The sequence below is a fragment of the Aquarana catesbeiana genome, linkage group LG03 (genome assembly GCF_042186555.1).
Source record: "Aquarana catesbeiana isolate 2022-GZ linkage group LG03, ASM4218655v1, whole genome shotgun sequence".
Classification (NCBI taxonomy): domain Eukaryota; kingdom Metazoa; phylum Chordata; class Amphibia; order Anura; family Ranidae; genus Aquarana; species Aquarana catesbeiana.
Window position 1 is genome coordinate 406671715 of NC_133326.1, and position 14769 is coordinate 406686483.

General features: G+C 42.2%; 1 protein-coding gene across 1 annotated transcript in view; it reads left to right on the forward strand.

Annotated features, from left to right (window-relative positions):
• The window catches only part of RARS1 (arginyl-tRNA synthetase 1), a 217756-nt gene that overhangs the window by 63945 nt on the left and 139042 nt on the right, over positions 1-14769 (forward strand). The window contains exon 7 of the mRNA XM_073620712.1: positions 9654-9774. Coding sequence (XP_073476813.1) covers positions 9654-9774 — 121 coding nt within the window. The remainder of the gene's footprint in view (positions 1-9653; positions 9775-14769) is intronic.

Sequence of the window (14769 nt, forward strand, 5' to 3'; positions counted from 1 at the left end):
TCACCCAGATAAACGTTTTTTTCCGCCGAAAAAGTTTTCAACACTTTATCCGATGGAAGAAAAGTTTATTAAAATGTGGGGAATACCGGCCATTGGTGCCGCCATTTCCTCCGTAAATAATAATCTGACTTGTCCTGTAGACAATGCTCAGATGCTCAGGGATCCGGTGGATAAAAAGATGGAATCCCTATTGAAGGATGTTTTTCTCCTTGGCAGGTTCAGTGGCTCAACCTGCAGTAGCAGCGATTGGAGTCTGTCAATACTTAAGAGACCATGTTAAGCAGGTCATCAGAGTTTTACCTGAACAGCAGGCCCAGGGGTTGGCTAACCTACCAGCGGCCTTATGTTATGTTGTTGACGCCATCATAGATTCTATCATGCAAACCTCTCGTCTTTCACTGGGGTTGGTGCATATACGTAGAATCCTATGGTTGAAAAATTGGTCAGCTGAAGCACCATGTAAGAAACTGCTGGCTGGGTTTCCATTTCGTGGTGCAAGGTTGTTTGGAGAAGACTTGGCTAACTATATCAAGAGAATCTCTTGTGGGAAAAGCACTCTCTTACCTGTTAAGAAGAAGCGTAAGCGTCCCTCTTTCAAATGGACTCTTTCCCCAGAGCCAGGCGCTTCAGCCTCCAGGCAGTCTCGACGACCTCCTCCGTCTGGGTCAAGAAACAAGAGTCAACCCCAGGGACAAAAGTCCTGGGGGAAGAAGCCTACTAGGCAAAACACTAAGACCTCTTTATGAAGGGGCACCCCCGCTCGCTTGAGTGGGGGGAAGACTGCGACAGTTCTCAAGGCTCTGGCAGGAGGACTTACAGGACAGTTGGGTAATCTCCACGGTAACCTTAGTGTACAAGCTGGAGTTTCAAGAATTTCCCTTTCCTCGTTTCCTCAGATCAAGTGTCCCCAGAGATCCAGAGAAAAAGCAGTCGCTCCTTCTATCGTTAGAGCGACTTTTGTCGCAGGAGATCATTATGGTGGTTCCCGCGAAGGATCAGGGATTGGCCTTCTATTCCAACCTTTTTACGGTCCAAAAACCAAATGGGGATGTCAGACCCATTCTGGATTTAAGGGATCTGAACCTATTCCTAAGGATTCAGTCCTTTCGCATGGAATCAATTCAGACAGTAGTCTCCACCCTGCAGGGAGGAGAATTTTTGGCATCAACAGACATCAGAGATGCATATCTGCATGTGCCCATTTTTCCTGCTCATCAGAAGTTTCTGTGCTTCGAGGTAGGAGGGCGCCATTTCCAGTTTGTGGCTCTGCCTTTTGGGATAACCACTGCACCTCGAGTGTTCACAAAGGTCTTGGCTCCTCCTCTGGCCAGATTAAGGGCTCAGGGTATAGCTGTCATAGCATACCTAGACAACCTGCTCTTGATAGACCGGTCGGTAGCCTCCTTGACCACAGTCAAGTATCTGGAACACCTAAGTTGGATCCTCAACCTAGAAAAATCTTCCCTAAAACCAGTAAGAAGACTGGAGTATTTGGGTCTGATCATAGATACAAGCCAGGAGAAAATATTTCTACCTCAGGCAAAGATCACTGCTTTAAGGGAGCTGATTCTGGCAGTCAGGACCAGGAAGGGTCCTTCTGTCCGCCTTTGTATGAGGCTGCTAGGGAAGATGGTGTCTTCATTTGAAGCTGTTCCCTATGCTCAGTTTCATTCAAGACTGCTGCAACACAGTATTCTGTCTGTGTCATGAACCGGTGTGACCAGAACCGTGTGATCTGCGACAGAGGACACCCAAACGTGTATACGTGAAAATATAATAATTTATTAAAGAAAGTGAGTAATATAATACAACCAACTCCAATATGACACAGTGCAATAACCAACCACAGACAGAGACCCACAAATAACAACAGACAGATAAGTGCAATAAATGGGAAATACCAGGATCATAAACAATAGCCAGGCCAGGGTCATACACAGCAGATCAGCAGATGGACAGGGGATGTTCCAGAGACATAAACGTAAGCCAGGCCAAGGTCATACACAGGGAGGTCAGCAGATGGGGTATGGAACACAGGACAGGGAGAGGATGGATGGGTCAGACTGCAGGCAGGGATGCAAGGTAACAGGTGGGACAGGATAGGGTCCGAGACAGGGAGACAGGATCAGGTTCAGGTTCAGGGCACAGGGTCAGATCGCTAGCAGGTCAGGAGGCAATGAAGAAATCAAGGCAAACATGTGAATGTTTGCCGGGTATTTATAGGCCTGTGATTGGTCTCAAGTGACACCTGATTGTAGGAGGTACTGTCTGCTCCACACTGCCAGGATCCATCCGCTGGTGGACGCCAGTACTGCGGCCCAAAGATGATATACTATTAACAGGGAAAAGCTCTCCTGACATTTCCAAACTGCCAGGAGACACCTGCTGGTGGACCTCAGTACTGCATGCCAAATAACAGGTATTACCAGCGGATGGAACATTTCCTGACAGTCGGCCTGGAACAAGAAGGTTCAGGCATTAGATTTTCCGATGCACCTGTCTCATGCGGTGCGTCAGAGCCTCAATTGGTGGCTAATACCCGGAAACCTGCAGAAGGGGAAATCCTTTCTACCGGTTACCTGGACGGTGGTAACAACAGATGCCAGTCTGTCGGGTTGGGGAGCAGTTCTGGAACAGTCTGCGGTCCAAAACCGAGAGGACCTTACCCATCAACATTCTGGAGATCCGTGCGGTATATCTAGCCCTAAAGGCCTGGACTATCAGGCTACAGGGTTGCCCGGTCAGGATCCAGTCCGACAATGCCACAGCAGTGGCTTATGTCAATCATCAGGGAGGCACCAGGAGCCGAGCTGCTCAAAAAGAGGTGAACCAGATCTTAGTCTGGGCAGAGAAGCATGTGCCATGCATATCGTCAATTTTCATTCCAGGGATAGAGAACTGGCAGGCGGACTATTTAAGTCGCCAGCAGTTACTTCCAGGGGAATGGTCTCTGCATCCCGACATCTTTTGGGCCATATGCCAAAGATGGGGGGTTCCAGATGTAGATCTCTTTGCATCCCGATTCAACAAAAAGATAGACAGATTTGTGGCAAGGACAAAAGATCCTCTTGCATGCGGGACGGATGCGTTGGTGATTCCGTGGCATCGGTTCTCACTGATCTATGCATTCCCGCCTATTCTGCTACTGCCACGACTCCTTCGCAGGATCAGGCAGGAAAGGAAGTCAGTACTTCTGGTGGCCCCCGCTTGGCCCAGAAGGACGTGGTATGCGGAAATAGTAAGGATGACGGTGGGTTCCCTGTGGACACTACCGGTACGCCCAGACCTGTTATCTCAGGGTGCAGTGTTCCATCCTGCCTTATAAACACTAAATTTGACGGTTTGGCTATTGAGACCCACGTTCTGAAGAGTCATGGGCATTCAGGTCCTGTGATATCTACCTTGATCAATGCAAGGAAGCCAGCTTCCAGAATGATTTATCATAGACTCTGGAAAGCTTATGTATCCTGGTGTGAATCCAGGGGTTGGCATCCCAGAAAATATGTGATAAGTAGAATTCTTGATTTTCTACAATTGGGATTAGAGATGAAGCTGGCCTTGAGTACCATCAGGGGCCAGGTCTCAGCCTTATCAGTATTATTTCAACGGCCACTTGCTTCGCATTCTTTGGTCCGAAACTTTATGCAGGGGGTGATGCGTCTTAATCCTCCGGTTAAGGCACCCCTAAAACCCTGGGACTTGAACTTGGTTCTGTCTGTGTTACAGAAACAGCCTTTTGAACCAATACATGAGATTCCTTTGGTCTTCTTGACAAGGAAGTTAATTTTTCTGGTAGCCATTTCTTCTGCTAGAAGAGTATCAGAATTAGCTCTTTCCTGTAAAGAGCCTTATTTGATTGTACACAAGGATAGAGTAGTACTGCGCCCTCATCCTAGTTTTTTTTACCAAAGGTGGTTTCAGATTTTCATCTAAACCAAGACGTTGTTCTACCTTCCTTTTTTCCAGATCCCTGTTCTCCGGAAGAAAGATCGCTATATTCTTTGGATGTAGTAAGAGCAGTCAAGGCCTATCTGGAAGCAACTGCTCAGATTCGCAAAACGGCTGTTTCGTTTGTGCTGCCAGAGGGTCCCAGTAGAGGACAGGCAGCGTCAAAAGCTACCATCTCTAAATGGATTTGACAACAGAAGATTCCTCCGTTTCAGATCAGGGCACATTCCACAAGGGCTATTGGTGCTTCTTGGGCAGTGCATCACCGGGCCTCTATGGCTCAAATCTGCAAGGCCGCAACCTGGTCTTCAGTCCATACATTCACCAGATTCTATCAGGTGGATGTGAGAAGGCATGAAGACATCGCCTTTGGGCATAGTGTTTTGCAGGCAGCGGTACAGGGTCCTCAGGTCTGATTGCACCCTACTTGGTTGTGGTTTCCCCCCCCTCAGATAGCATTGCTCTGGGACATCCCCTCAGTAATTACTGAGGCTCTGTGTCCCGTGATGTTCGAGAAAGAAAGTAGGATTTTTTAAAACAGCTTACATGTAAAATCCTTTTCTTTCGATGGACATCACGGGACACAGAGGTCCCGCCCCTCTTCTAATACACTATATTGCTTGGCTACAAAACTAAGGTATACCTGCAAGGGGAGGGATTATATAGGGGGTTGAACTTCATGGTTAGGGTGTGCCAGTGTCCAATCACCTAGTGATACCTATATAACCCATCAGTAATTACTGAGGCTCTGTGTCCCGTGATTTCCATAGAAAGAAAAGGATTTTACAGGTAAGCTGTTTTAAAAAATCCTACTTTTATGGCCGGCGGGAGACATGCCCACCCCCCTTCTGCCGCGTTCTGGTCATCTCCGCCACTTAACGGAGCCTTCAGTAGCGGCAGAGACGATCCAGTCCTTTCCCCTCTGAGGCACTGTGTCGAGTGAGGGAATGATGGCCCTCACTCAACTCAATGGCGTTGGGTGACGGAAGCAACGTCAAACGTCCCTTCCCTCACAACGGCCTTAAAGGGACTTTTTAATTTTATTTATTGCATTTAAGTGTAAATGTGAGCTCTTAAGTCTTTTTGACCCAAAATCTTACATTAAAGAGGTCCTGTCATGCTTTTTTTCTAATACAAGGGATGTTTACATTCCTTGTAATAGGAATAAAAGTGATCCAAAAAAATGTTTTAAAAGGAACTTTGTAAAAATAAAAATTTAAATAATTAAGAAGAAAAAAAGAAGGGAATGCATACGTCAGTCATAAACGTACATATGTAAACAGTGTTCAAACCACACATGTGAAGTATCATCCAGTGTTAATTTCGTCGACTAAATGAATATTATTTTAGTCGCCTAAAATACGACTAAAACAACTGAGATGATTAAAATACGACTAAAACTAAAATAGCATTTTAGTCAAAAGACTAAAATGGGACTAAAACTTAAATAGCATTTTAGTCAAAAGACTAAAATGGGACTAAAACTTAAATGGCATTTTAGTCAAAAGACTAAGACTAAAACTAAATTGAAATTTGACTTCATTTGTCTGTAGTGCACGTTCATACCTCAATACCATAATAAATAACATATTAGATTTTTCACTCCAGCAGTATATAATGAGTTTGGAAATTGTAGAGAAATGTTAACTAATGCATTACAATTTAATTACACCAATTAGGTTTTAGATGATTAAAATTTAATTTTAGTCGACTAAAATGTGCTGGAGATTTTAATCGACTAAAACGCAGGACATTTTAGTCGACTAAAATGTACTGGAGATTTAGTCGACTAAATACGACTAAAACTAAAACAATTGCAGAATACTAAAATGGGACTAAAACTAAAATGCCATTTTAGTCCTATGACTAAAACTAAATAGAAATTTGCTGCCAAAATTAACACTGGTATCGTCAAGATCGTTAGAACGAGAGCATTAATTTTAGCAAAAGACCTCCTCTGTAACTAACTCAAAGCTGGTAACCTGTATAAATTTTTAAACTTCGCCTATGGAGATTTTTTAAGGGTCAGAGCTTGTCGCCATTCCACGAATGGGTGCAATTTTGAAGCATGACATGTTGGGTATCAATTTACTCTGCGTAACATCTTTCACAATATTAAAAAATTGGGCTAACTTTACTGATTTCTTATTTTTTAGTTTAAAAAAGTGTATTTTTTCCCAAAAAATTGCATTTGTAAGACTGCTGCGCAAATATGGTGTGACATAAAGTATTGCAACAACCGCCATTTTATTCCCTAGGGTGTCTGAAAAAATATATATATGATGTTTGGGGGTTCTAAGTAACTTCTAGCAAAAAAACCTGATATTAACTTGTAAACAATAAGTTTGAAAAAAATAGGCCTGGTCCTTAAGTGGTTAAAGTGGATGTAAACCCGAAATTTTTTTTTTTTTTTTTTTTATATCGTACTGTAGAGTATAAGATTTCCTATCATTTGAGCCCAGTCTTGCCACACAGAGTTAATCCATTTCTAAACAATCCTCTTTTATTGTTCAGTGAGAAAAATCTTGACAAACTGAGAAAAACTTTGTCAAATCCTCCCCCTTGCTGTGAGTGACAGGTGATTTACATATCTTGTGCACTAGCCTAAGATACAGGCATTATTTTTTAATTCCCTCCCACTCCTTTCTTCAGCAGCTCTGCAAGGATTGGCTGTTCCACACCTCAGCATGATTTGGCATGCTGAAGTTATGTGGTTACTTTCCTGTCTTTTCACTGGATATTAGAGATCATAGCAGAAGTTCAGTGTTAGAAATACACAGGAGAACATGCATGTTGACAAGGGGAGTGTAGAGGTGGGCGGGGAGTCTACTGACATCACGATTCCACCCACCGAGCTCCAGACAACAGACCCACCCACAGAATCTGCAGTTTTTCGGGTCTAATAACAGACAGAGGGGAGACATTTGACAGGTAAAGATACATGCAGGAGGCATGTATATCCTTTAGGGCTGCAACTAACGATTATTTTCATAATCGATTAGTTGGCCGATTATTGTTTCGATTAATCGATTAATCGGTTAATAACATCAAAGAAAAGTGTGGTGTATAATTTAGTTAATATGTAAAGTTTTTTTTTTTAAAAAGGCAATTTATTCTTAAATATCTCTATGCAGTGGTAAATATAAATAACCAACTATATGGTTAGGGAGCAAAATCTCTAATCCACTCTGAGAATAACAGACAGAAGAGATCTACTGTATATACTATTAAAGAGTAAATCTGGTAAATATCAGACTCAGAGATCAAATTTTTGTATTAAAAAAAACAATGTCTTCCTTCAAAAAAAAAATGTAACTTTAAGAACTTCGTTTTCGATTTTCTAATTGTTAGTGAGGTCAAATTGACGTTCATTTTCAACCACAGTGACGGGAAAATTTGGAAATAATAGAAAACTTCTTGGTCAAAGGAATTTTCAGACAGTGTATGTGGTTTTCCTTCAGAAATTACATTCATTTTAAACAGGAATGTTAAAAGCATGTGAAAATTTCAAACATTCTTTCATTCAGCAAATGTATAAAGATTTTTTGTATGAATATTCTCGTCTGAAAATTGATCTGTGTGGCCAGCATAAGGCTCGGTACACACCTATGCAGTTTGCTTGTGATCTGTTTCTGCTGTGCTTTTTGATTTTTGCACACGTGATTTTGCTGCAATTTCCGTTTTTGCATTTTGTTGGCCAATTTGTTGTTGGGCAGATTAAAAAACACAAATTGCTGCAAAAACGCATTACATGCTTTTCTGTAGCTTCTCTATTGAAGTATATTGAACCACAAAAACACAGTTTTGCGTTAAAAAAAATTCACTGACCCTTTCCAAACACGCAGTGGCTGAAAAAAGCATAGATGTGAACGTGTCCCATAGGAAACCATGTAAATGGAACTGTAGTGCGTTTCTGCAAAAAGCACCAAAAAACACATAGATGTGAACCCGGTCTAAGACGTTTAGTAAAATAATGGGGTTAAAAAAAATAAAATTAGCCCTTTATAGTACAAAAAGAGCAGATAATCACTACTGTAGGGTTCATTTTTTTACTGTAGAACTGTGAAAGTAATATTTACAGTAGCGATTATTTGCTCTTTTTGTACTATAAAGGGCTCATTTTAGTTTTTTTTAACCCCATTATGTTACTGGCCGATTAATCGATTATGAAAATAGTAATCGATTATTTTCATAATCGATTTGTTGCCGATTAATCGATTAGTTGTTTCAGCCTTAATATCCTTATAGATAACCCATATGGCAGTAGTTTAGAAAGGAGGACATTGGGTTTACATCCACTTTAAGTACCATTAAGGGTCAGATTTCATCCCCACCATTTTTTTCCCAGAGACGTTTTGCACCCCTTGATTTAAGCGTCATGCAGGGTGTAAAGCGGACAGTCCTGCCTGTGGGGCCACCCTGGTTTTGCAATTTGGTTTGAGAAACTCCATTAGTCCTTTGACTTGGAGGGTGGCTTTTTTTGTTACTATCGCTTCGGCAGGAAGAATGTCTGAGCTGGTGGCTCTTTTCTTGTAAGTAGCCATTCTTGGTCTTGCATCATGTTAAGATGCTGCGTCCTCATCCATCTTGCCTAGAGTGGTTTTCTAGTTTTCATTTCATTTCATTGGAATTAGGACAGTGGCTTGCCTTTCTTTTTCCTAGTCCACAATTGGCAGGGAAAATATTACTGCATACTCTGGATATAGTTTGGGTGGTTAGGATTTATTTGAATTGTTGGCACTGGTCAGAGCTCTAAAAAGGCTGGCGGCATCCAGGTCAACTATTTCTCATAGGATCCACCAGCTAATCATTTAATGGTTAATCATTTATGAATGTATGTTGAGAATCTTTTTCTTGGAATGTATATAGTCTTGCAGTCTAACTCATTATTTTCTGACTCAATCCTTGTATACATTGCAGATCTGCATTGTTCTTTTATTGTTTAAAGCGGAGTTCCACCCTAAAGTGGAACTTCCGCTCATCGGATTCCTTCCCCCCTCCGGTGCCACAGTTGGCACCTTTCAGGGGGGAGGGGGGTATCTGCAACCACTTCCGGGCTCAGACAGCCGCAGAATATCAGCAAATGCCTGTACACCCCCCCCCCCCCCCCCCCCCCCCGTTGTGTTCTGGGAAACACACAGTTCCCAGAACACAATGGGGACCAGTGCAGAGGCGCAGCGCGACTCGCGCATGTGCAGTAGGGAACCGGGCAGTGAAGCCGCAGCGCTTCACTTCCCGATTCCCTGACCGAGGATGGCGGTGGGGGCAGCCGAGCGATTGATCAGCTTCGGCTGCCGACATCGCTGGACCCTGGGACAAGTAAGTGTCCATTTATTAAAAGTCAGCAGCTGCAGTATTTGTAGCTGCTGGCTTTTAATAATTTTTTTTAAGGTGGAGCTCCTCTTTAAAACTGAAACCAAAACACCTTAAAAAAAACAATGTTATATCTTCTATGAGAATTCCTTTATGCTTAGATTCACAATAAATAAATGATTAAACTTATTTTCGTTCACTGTCATGCATTCATCAGTGAGAAAGTCCATGTGTTGGCAGTATTTTCCATATGGTCCCTATTTTCCTGTTAATATAGCTATTATGAATGGGTTTTACATTTGTGCTGCAAATTGCTGAAAATTTGTGCTGCATAACTCTTGGATGATTATTTTCAGTTGTCTCTTTAACTCTTTTTCTCCCTCTCTCTTTAGGATAAATCATTTAGGTGATTGGGGTACTCAGTTTGGCATGCTCATAGCTCATCTTCAGGATAAATTCCCCAATTATCTGTCTGTCTCACCACCTATTGGAGACCTCCAGTCTTTTTATAAGGTAACATAAAATTGATGTATTTTTGGGTGTAGCTCAAATTTGTTTAATCCTTCCCTCTTTCACCCAGTGGTTTCTGAATCCTTGTCTATATCCCTTATTGTCAGCTTGTATCACACAGTCCTGCCCTCTGCTTTTTGTCACACATAAATACCATTATCCTTCTTGGCAAATGTTTTATATGGGCAGAGTAGCGTATTTACATGTATTTTGTTACATTATTGTTATTATTATTCACGATTTATATAGCGCCAACAGTTTAAGCAGCGCTTTACAATGTAGAGGGGGTACAGCACAATTACAGTACAATACAGAAGGGACAGGAGGGCCCTGCTTGTAGAGCTTACATTCTAAAGGGAGGGAGTGGTGGTACAAAAGGTAATAGATGCGGGGAATGATTTGATGGGGTTGTTAGGTGGGTGTGGGATAGGCTTCCCTGAATAAGTGAGTTTTCAGGGATCTCCTAAAGGTGGACAGGTTAGGGGCTTATCGGATATACCGGGGCAGGGAATTCCAGAGGATTGGAGAGACTCTGGAGCAGTCCTGAAAGTTACATAGTTATAAGTTTAAAAAAGACACAGGCCCATTCAGTGCAACCTATGAGTGTGTGATTTTTGTTTTCTAACCAGTCCAGTGTATTCTGCTTCCTGAGGAAAATATCTAAAAGTTCACTCTCAGCTATTACCACTTCCTGGGGGAGAGAGTTCTATATTATTACTGCTCTAACAGTAAAGAACCCTTTCTGCAACATATTGGTAAACCTCCTTTCTTCTAACTTCAATTCATGGCTGTGTGTCCTCTTCAAGAACTTTCGAGTAAGCTGTTTTACAGTTACCGAACTCACCTTTAATATATTTGTACTTTGTAGTTTTACAGGGCACTTACACCCCCTTCCTGCCCAGGCCATGTGTCAGCTTCTTGCGCTGTCACACTTTGAATGACAATTACGCAATCATGCTACACTGTAACTATGTTAAATTTTGTATCATTTTCTTCAAACAAATAGAGCTTTCTTTTGGTGGTATTTAACCACTGCTGGGTTTTTCATTTTTTACTAAAAATTTTTTAAAAAGACCGAAGATTTTGAGAAATAAAAGTTTTTTCTTGGTTTCTGTCAGTAAATTTTGTAAATAAGTCACTTTTCTCCTTCACTTATGTGCGCTGATGAGGAGGCACTAATATGGGGCGCTGATAGGTGGCACGGATAGGCAGCATTGATGGGCAGCACTGGTAGCCAGCGGTGATAGCCAGCACTGACTGGCATCACTAATGGCCACTGATTGCTGGCACTGGTGGGTACTGATTGCTGGCACTTCTGGCACTATATTGTAATCAGGGCACTCATGATCAGTGCCCTGATTGCATGTGTAGATGTTCCTCTGAGAGGAGATGCCGCTGATTGGCTCTCCTCGCCACAAACTCTGTCAGTGTGAGGCGAGGAGCGCCGGTTACCGGCATCTCCCCGTTTACATGTGACCGACTGTGTTTGGACACAGCCGATCACATGGTTAAAGAGCCGCGGCCAGTCACGGTGTTGCTAGGACACAATGCCTTCGCCACGCTGGGCACCAGAGCAGCCGTTCTGGGATGATGTCATTTGACGGTGAGCAGGCGGCAAGTGGTTAATCACCTCTTCTCCAGGATATAATCTCTGTAATTGATCTTCATAGCTGAAGTCCTCCATCCTCTTTATCAGATTTGTTGCCCTTCTCTGAACTCTAACATCTTTGAGGATTGGTGACCAAAAATGACCTGCATGTTCAAGATGAGGCCAAACCAGTGTATCGTAAAGGAGTAGAATTTTTGATTTATCCCTTGAATGCATGACAGTGGTTTGTTAGCTCTCGCTTGACTATGCATACTATTGCTAAGTCTGTAATCTACAAGCACCCCAGATCCCTTTTCATCACTGCCTCCCCCAGGGAAGCTCCTCCTAATGTGTAGTTAGCATGTGTAATTAAGTGCACATTACATTTCTCAATAATGAACCTCATATGACATGTAGATACCCAACTCCCATTTTTGTCAAGGTCCTTTTGTATTGATGTTTTATCCCATGCCAAAGTTATTTCTGTGCATAATTTGGTATCAGTAAATGCTGAAATTAGTACTTAATTCCAACCTCTAAATCATTAAAAGAGAAGTATGTGTTTCCTTTTTTTTGTTTTGTTTCTATTCTATGTGTACAGTAAACGTTTATGGGGAACTGTGTCAAATGCTTTTGCAAAATCCAGATACACCACGTCTACAGGCCTTCCTTTAGCTAGATGGCAACTCACCTCCTCACATAGAAGGTTAATAGATTGGTTTGGCAAGAACAATTCTTCATGACTCCATGCTGATTACTGCTAATGATACTGTTCTTGTTACTAAAATCTTGTATATAGTCCCTTATCATCCTCTCCAAGAGCTTGCATACTATTGATGTTGGGCTAACTGGTCTGTAATTCCCAGGGATGTATTTTGGGCCCTTTTTAAATATTGGTGCTACATTGGCTTTTCTTTAATCACCCGGTACCATTCCAGTCCGTAGACTGTCAGTAAAAATTAGGATGAATGGTCTGGCAATTACTTGACTGAGTTCCCCAAGTACCCTCAAATGCAAGCCATCTGGTCCCGAGGATTTATTAATGTTAAGTTTCCCAACTTGTAGGGATGAGCCGAACACCCCCCGGTTTGCAGCAGAACACGCAAACAGACAAAAAATTTGTTCGAACACCGTTAAAGTCTATGGGACACGAACATGAAAAACCAAAAGTGCTCATTTTAAAGGCTTATATGCAAGTTATTGTCTTAAAAAGTGTTTGGGGACCTGGGTCCTGCCCCAGAGGACATGTATCAATGCAAAAAAAAAAGTTTTAAAAACTGCCGTTTTTTCGGGAGCAGTAATTTTAATAATCCTTAAAGTGAAACAATAACAGTGAAATATTCCTTTAAATTTCATACCTGGGTGGTGTCTATAGTATGCCTGTAAAGTGGCGCATGTTTCCCGTGTTTAGAACAGTTCGAGCGCAAAATGACATTTCTAAAGGAAAAAAAGTCATTTAAAAGAACTCGCGGCTATAATGAATTGTCGGTCCCGGCAATACACATAAAAGTTCATTGATAAAAATGGCATTGGATTCCTCCACAGGCGAACCCCAAACCAAAATTAAAATTTTTTGCATGGGGGTCCCCCCAAATTCCATACCAGGCCCTTCAGGTCTGGTATGGATTTTAAGGGGAACCCCGCGCCAAAATTAAAAAGAAAAAAAAAAAGGCGTGAGGTCCCCCCAAAAATCCATACCAGACCCTTATCCAAGCACGCAACCTGGCAGGCCGCAGGAAAAGAGGGGGGACGAGAGAGCGCCCTTCCCTCCTGAACCATACCAGGCCACATGCCCTCAACATGGGGAGGATGCTTTGGGGTAGCCCTCCAAAGCACCTTGTCCCCATGTTGATGGGGAGAAGGGTCTCATCCCCACAACCCCTGCCCTGTGGTTGTGGGGGTCTGGGGGGTTAACAAGGGGACCCCCAGATCCCACCCCCCCCCTCCGTGTAAATTGGTAATGGGGTACATATGTACCCCTACCATTTCACAAAAATTGTGTGAAAATAGTAAAAAAAAACACAAGCGCCACGCCATTTTTTTCTTTAATTTTGCTGCAGGGTTCCCCTTAAAATCCATACCAGACCTGAAGGGTCTGGTATGGATTTTGAGGGGGACCCCCACGCCATTTTTTTTTTTTTTTTTTAATTTTGCTTCGGGGTTCCTCTATGGGGGAATCCCATGTCGTTTTTATCAATGAACTTTTATGTGTATTGCTGGGACCGACAATTCATTATAGCTGTGAGTACTTTTAAAGGACTTTTTTTCCTTTTAGAAATGTCATTTTGCTCTCGGACTGTTCTAAACACGGGAAACATGCACTACTTTACAGGCATACTATAGACACCCCCAGGTATGAAATTTAAACGGAATATTACACTTTTATTGTTTCACTTTAAGAATTATTAAAATCACTGCTCCCGAAAAAACGGACATTTTTAAAACTTTTTTTTGCATTGATATATGTCCCTTGGGGCAGGACCCAGGTCCCCAAACACTTTTTATGACAATACCATGCATATAAGCCTTTAAAATCAGCACTTTTGATTTCTCCCATAGACTCTTAAAGGGTGTTCTGCGGCTTTCGAATTTGCCGCGAACACCCCAAATTGTTCGCTACTCGGCGAACACTCGGTGTTCGAGTCGAACTTACGTTCGACTCGAACATCGGGCTTATCCCTATTCCCAAGTGTAATTTTAATTCTGTCCTCTGTTAACCATGGAGGTGCTTCCTGTGATGTGTCATAAAGATAAACACTGCAGTTTTGGTTACTGAAGCCCCCCGATTCCCTTGAAGAAGAGGAGAAGAATAAATTCAATACCTTTGCCATCTCCTCATCCTTTGTAACCAGATGTCCTTCCTCATTCTTTATGGGGCCAATGTGGTTGGTCCTCCCTTTTTTCTGTTTACCTACTTAAAGAATTTCTTGGGATTTTTTTTGCTCTCCTCCGCTATGTGTCTTTCGTGTTTTATCTTTAGCGGCTTTAATTGCACCCTTACATTTCTTGTTGCATTCTTTATAAAGTCTGATGATGATCCCTCAACCTTGTATTTTTTGAAGACCACCTCCTTTGCTTTTATATGCATTTTTACATTGGAGTTAACCCATCCAGGACTTTTGTTTGCTCTTTTAAATTTATTACCCAATGGGATGCTTTGGCTAATGCCCTTATTTAATATGCACTTAAAGCAAACCCATCTCTCCTCCGTGTTCTTTGTTCTTAAGATTTTATCCCAATTCATGCCTTCTAACAAGGTTCATAGTTTAGGGAAGTTGGCTCTTTTGAAATTCAGTGTCTTTGTATTCCCCTTATGTTTCCTATTTGTGTGATTCAAACTGAAGCCATTTGACCTGTATTCGCTGTTTCCTAAATTGCCCACGTATTTCCACATCTGTGATCAGGTCTGT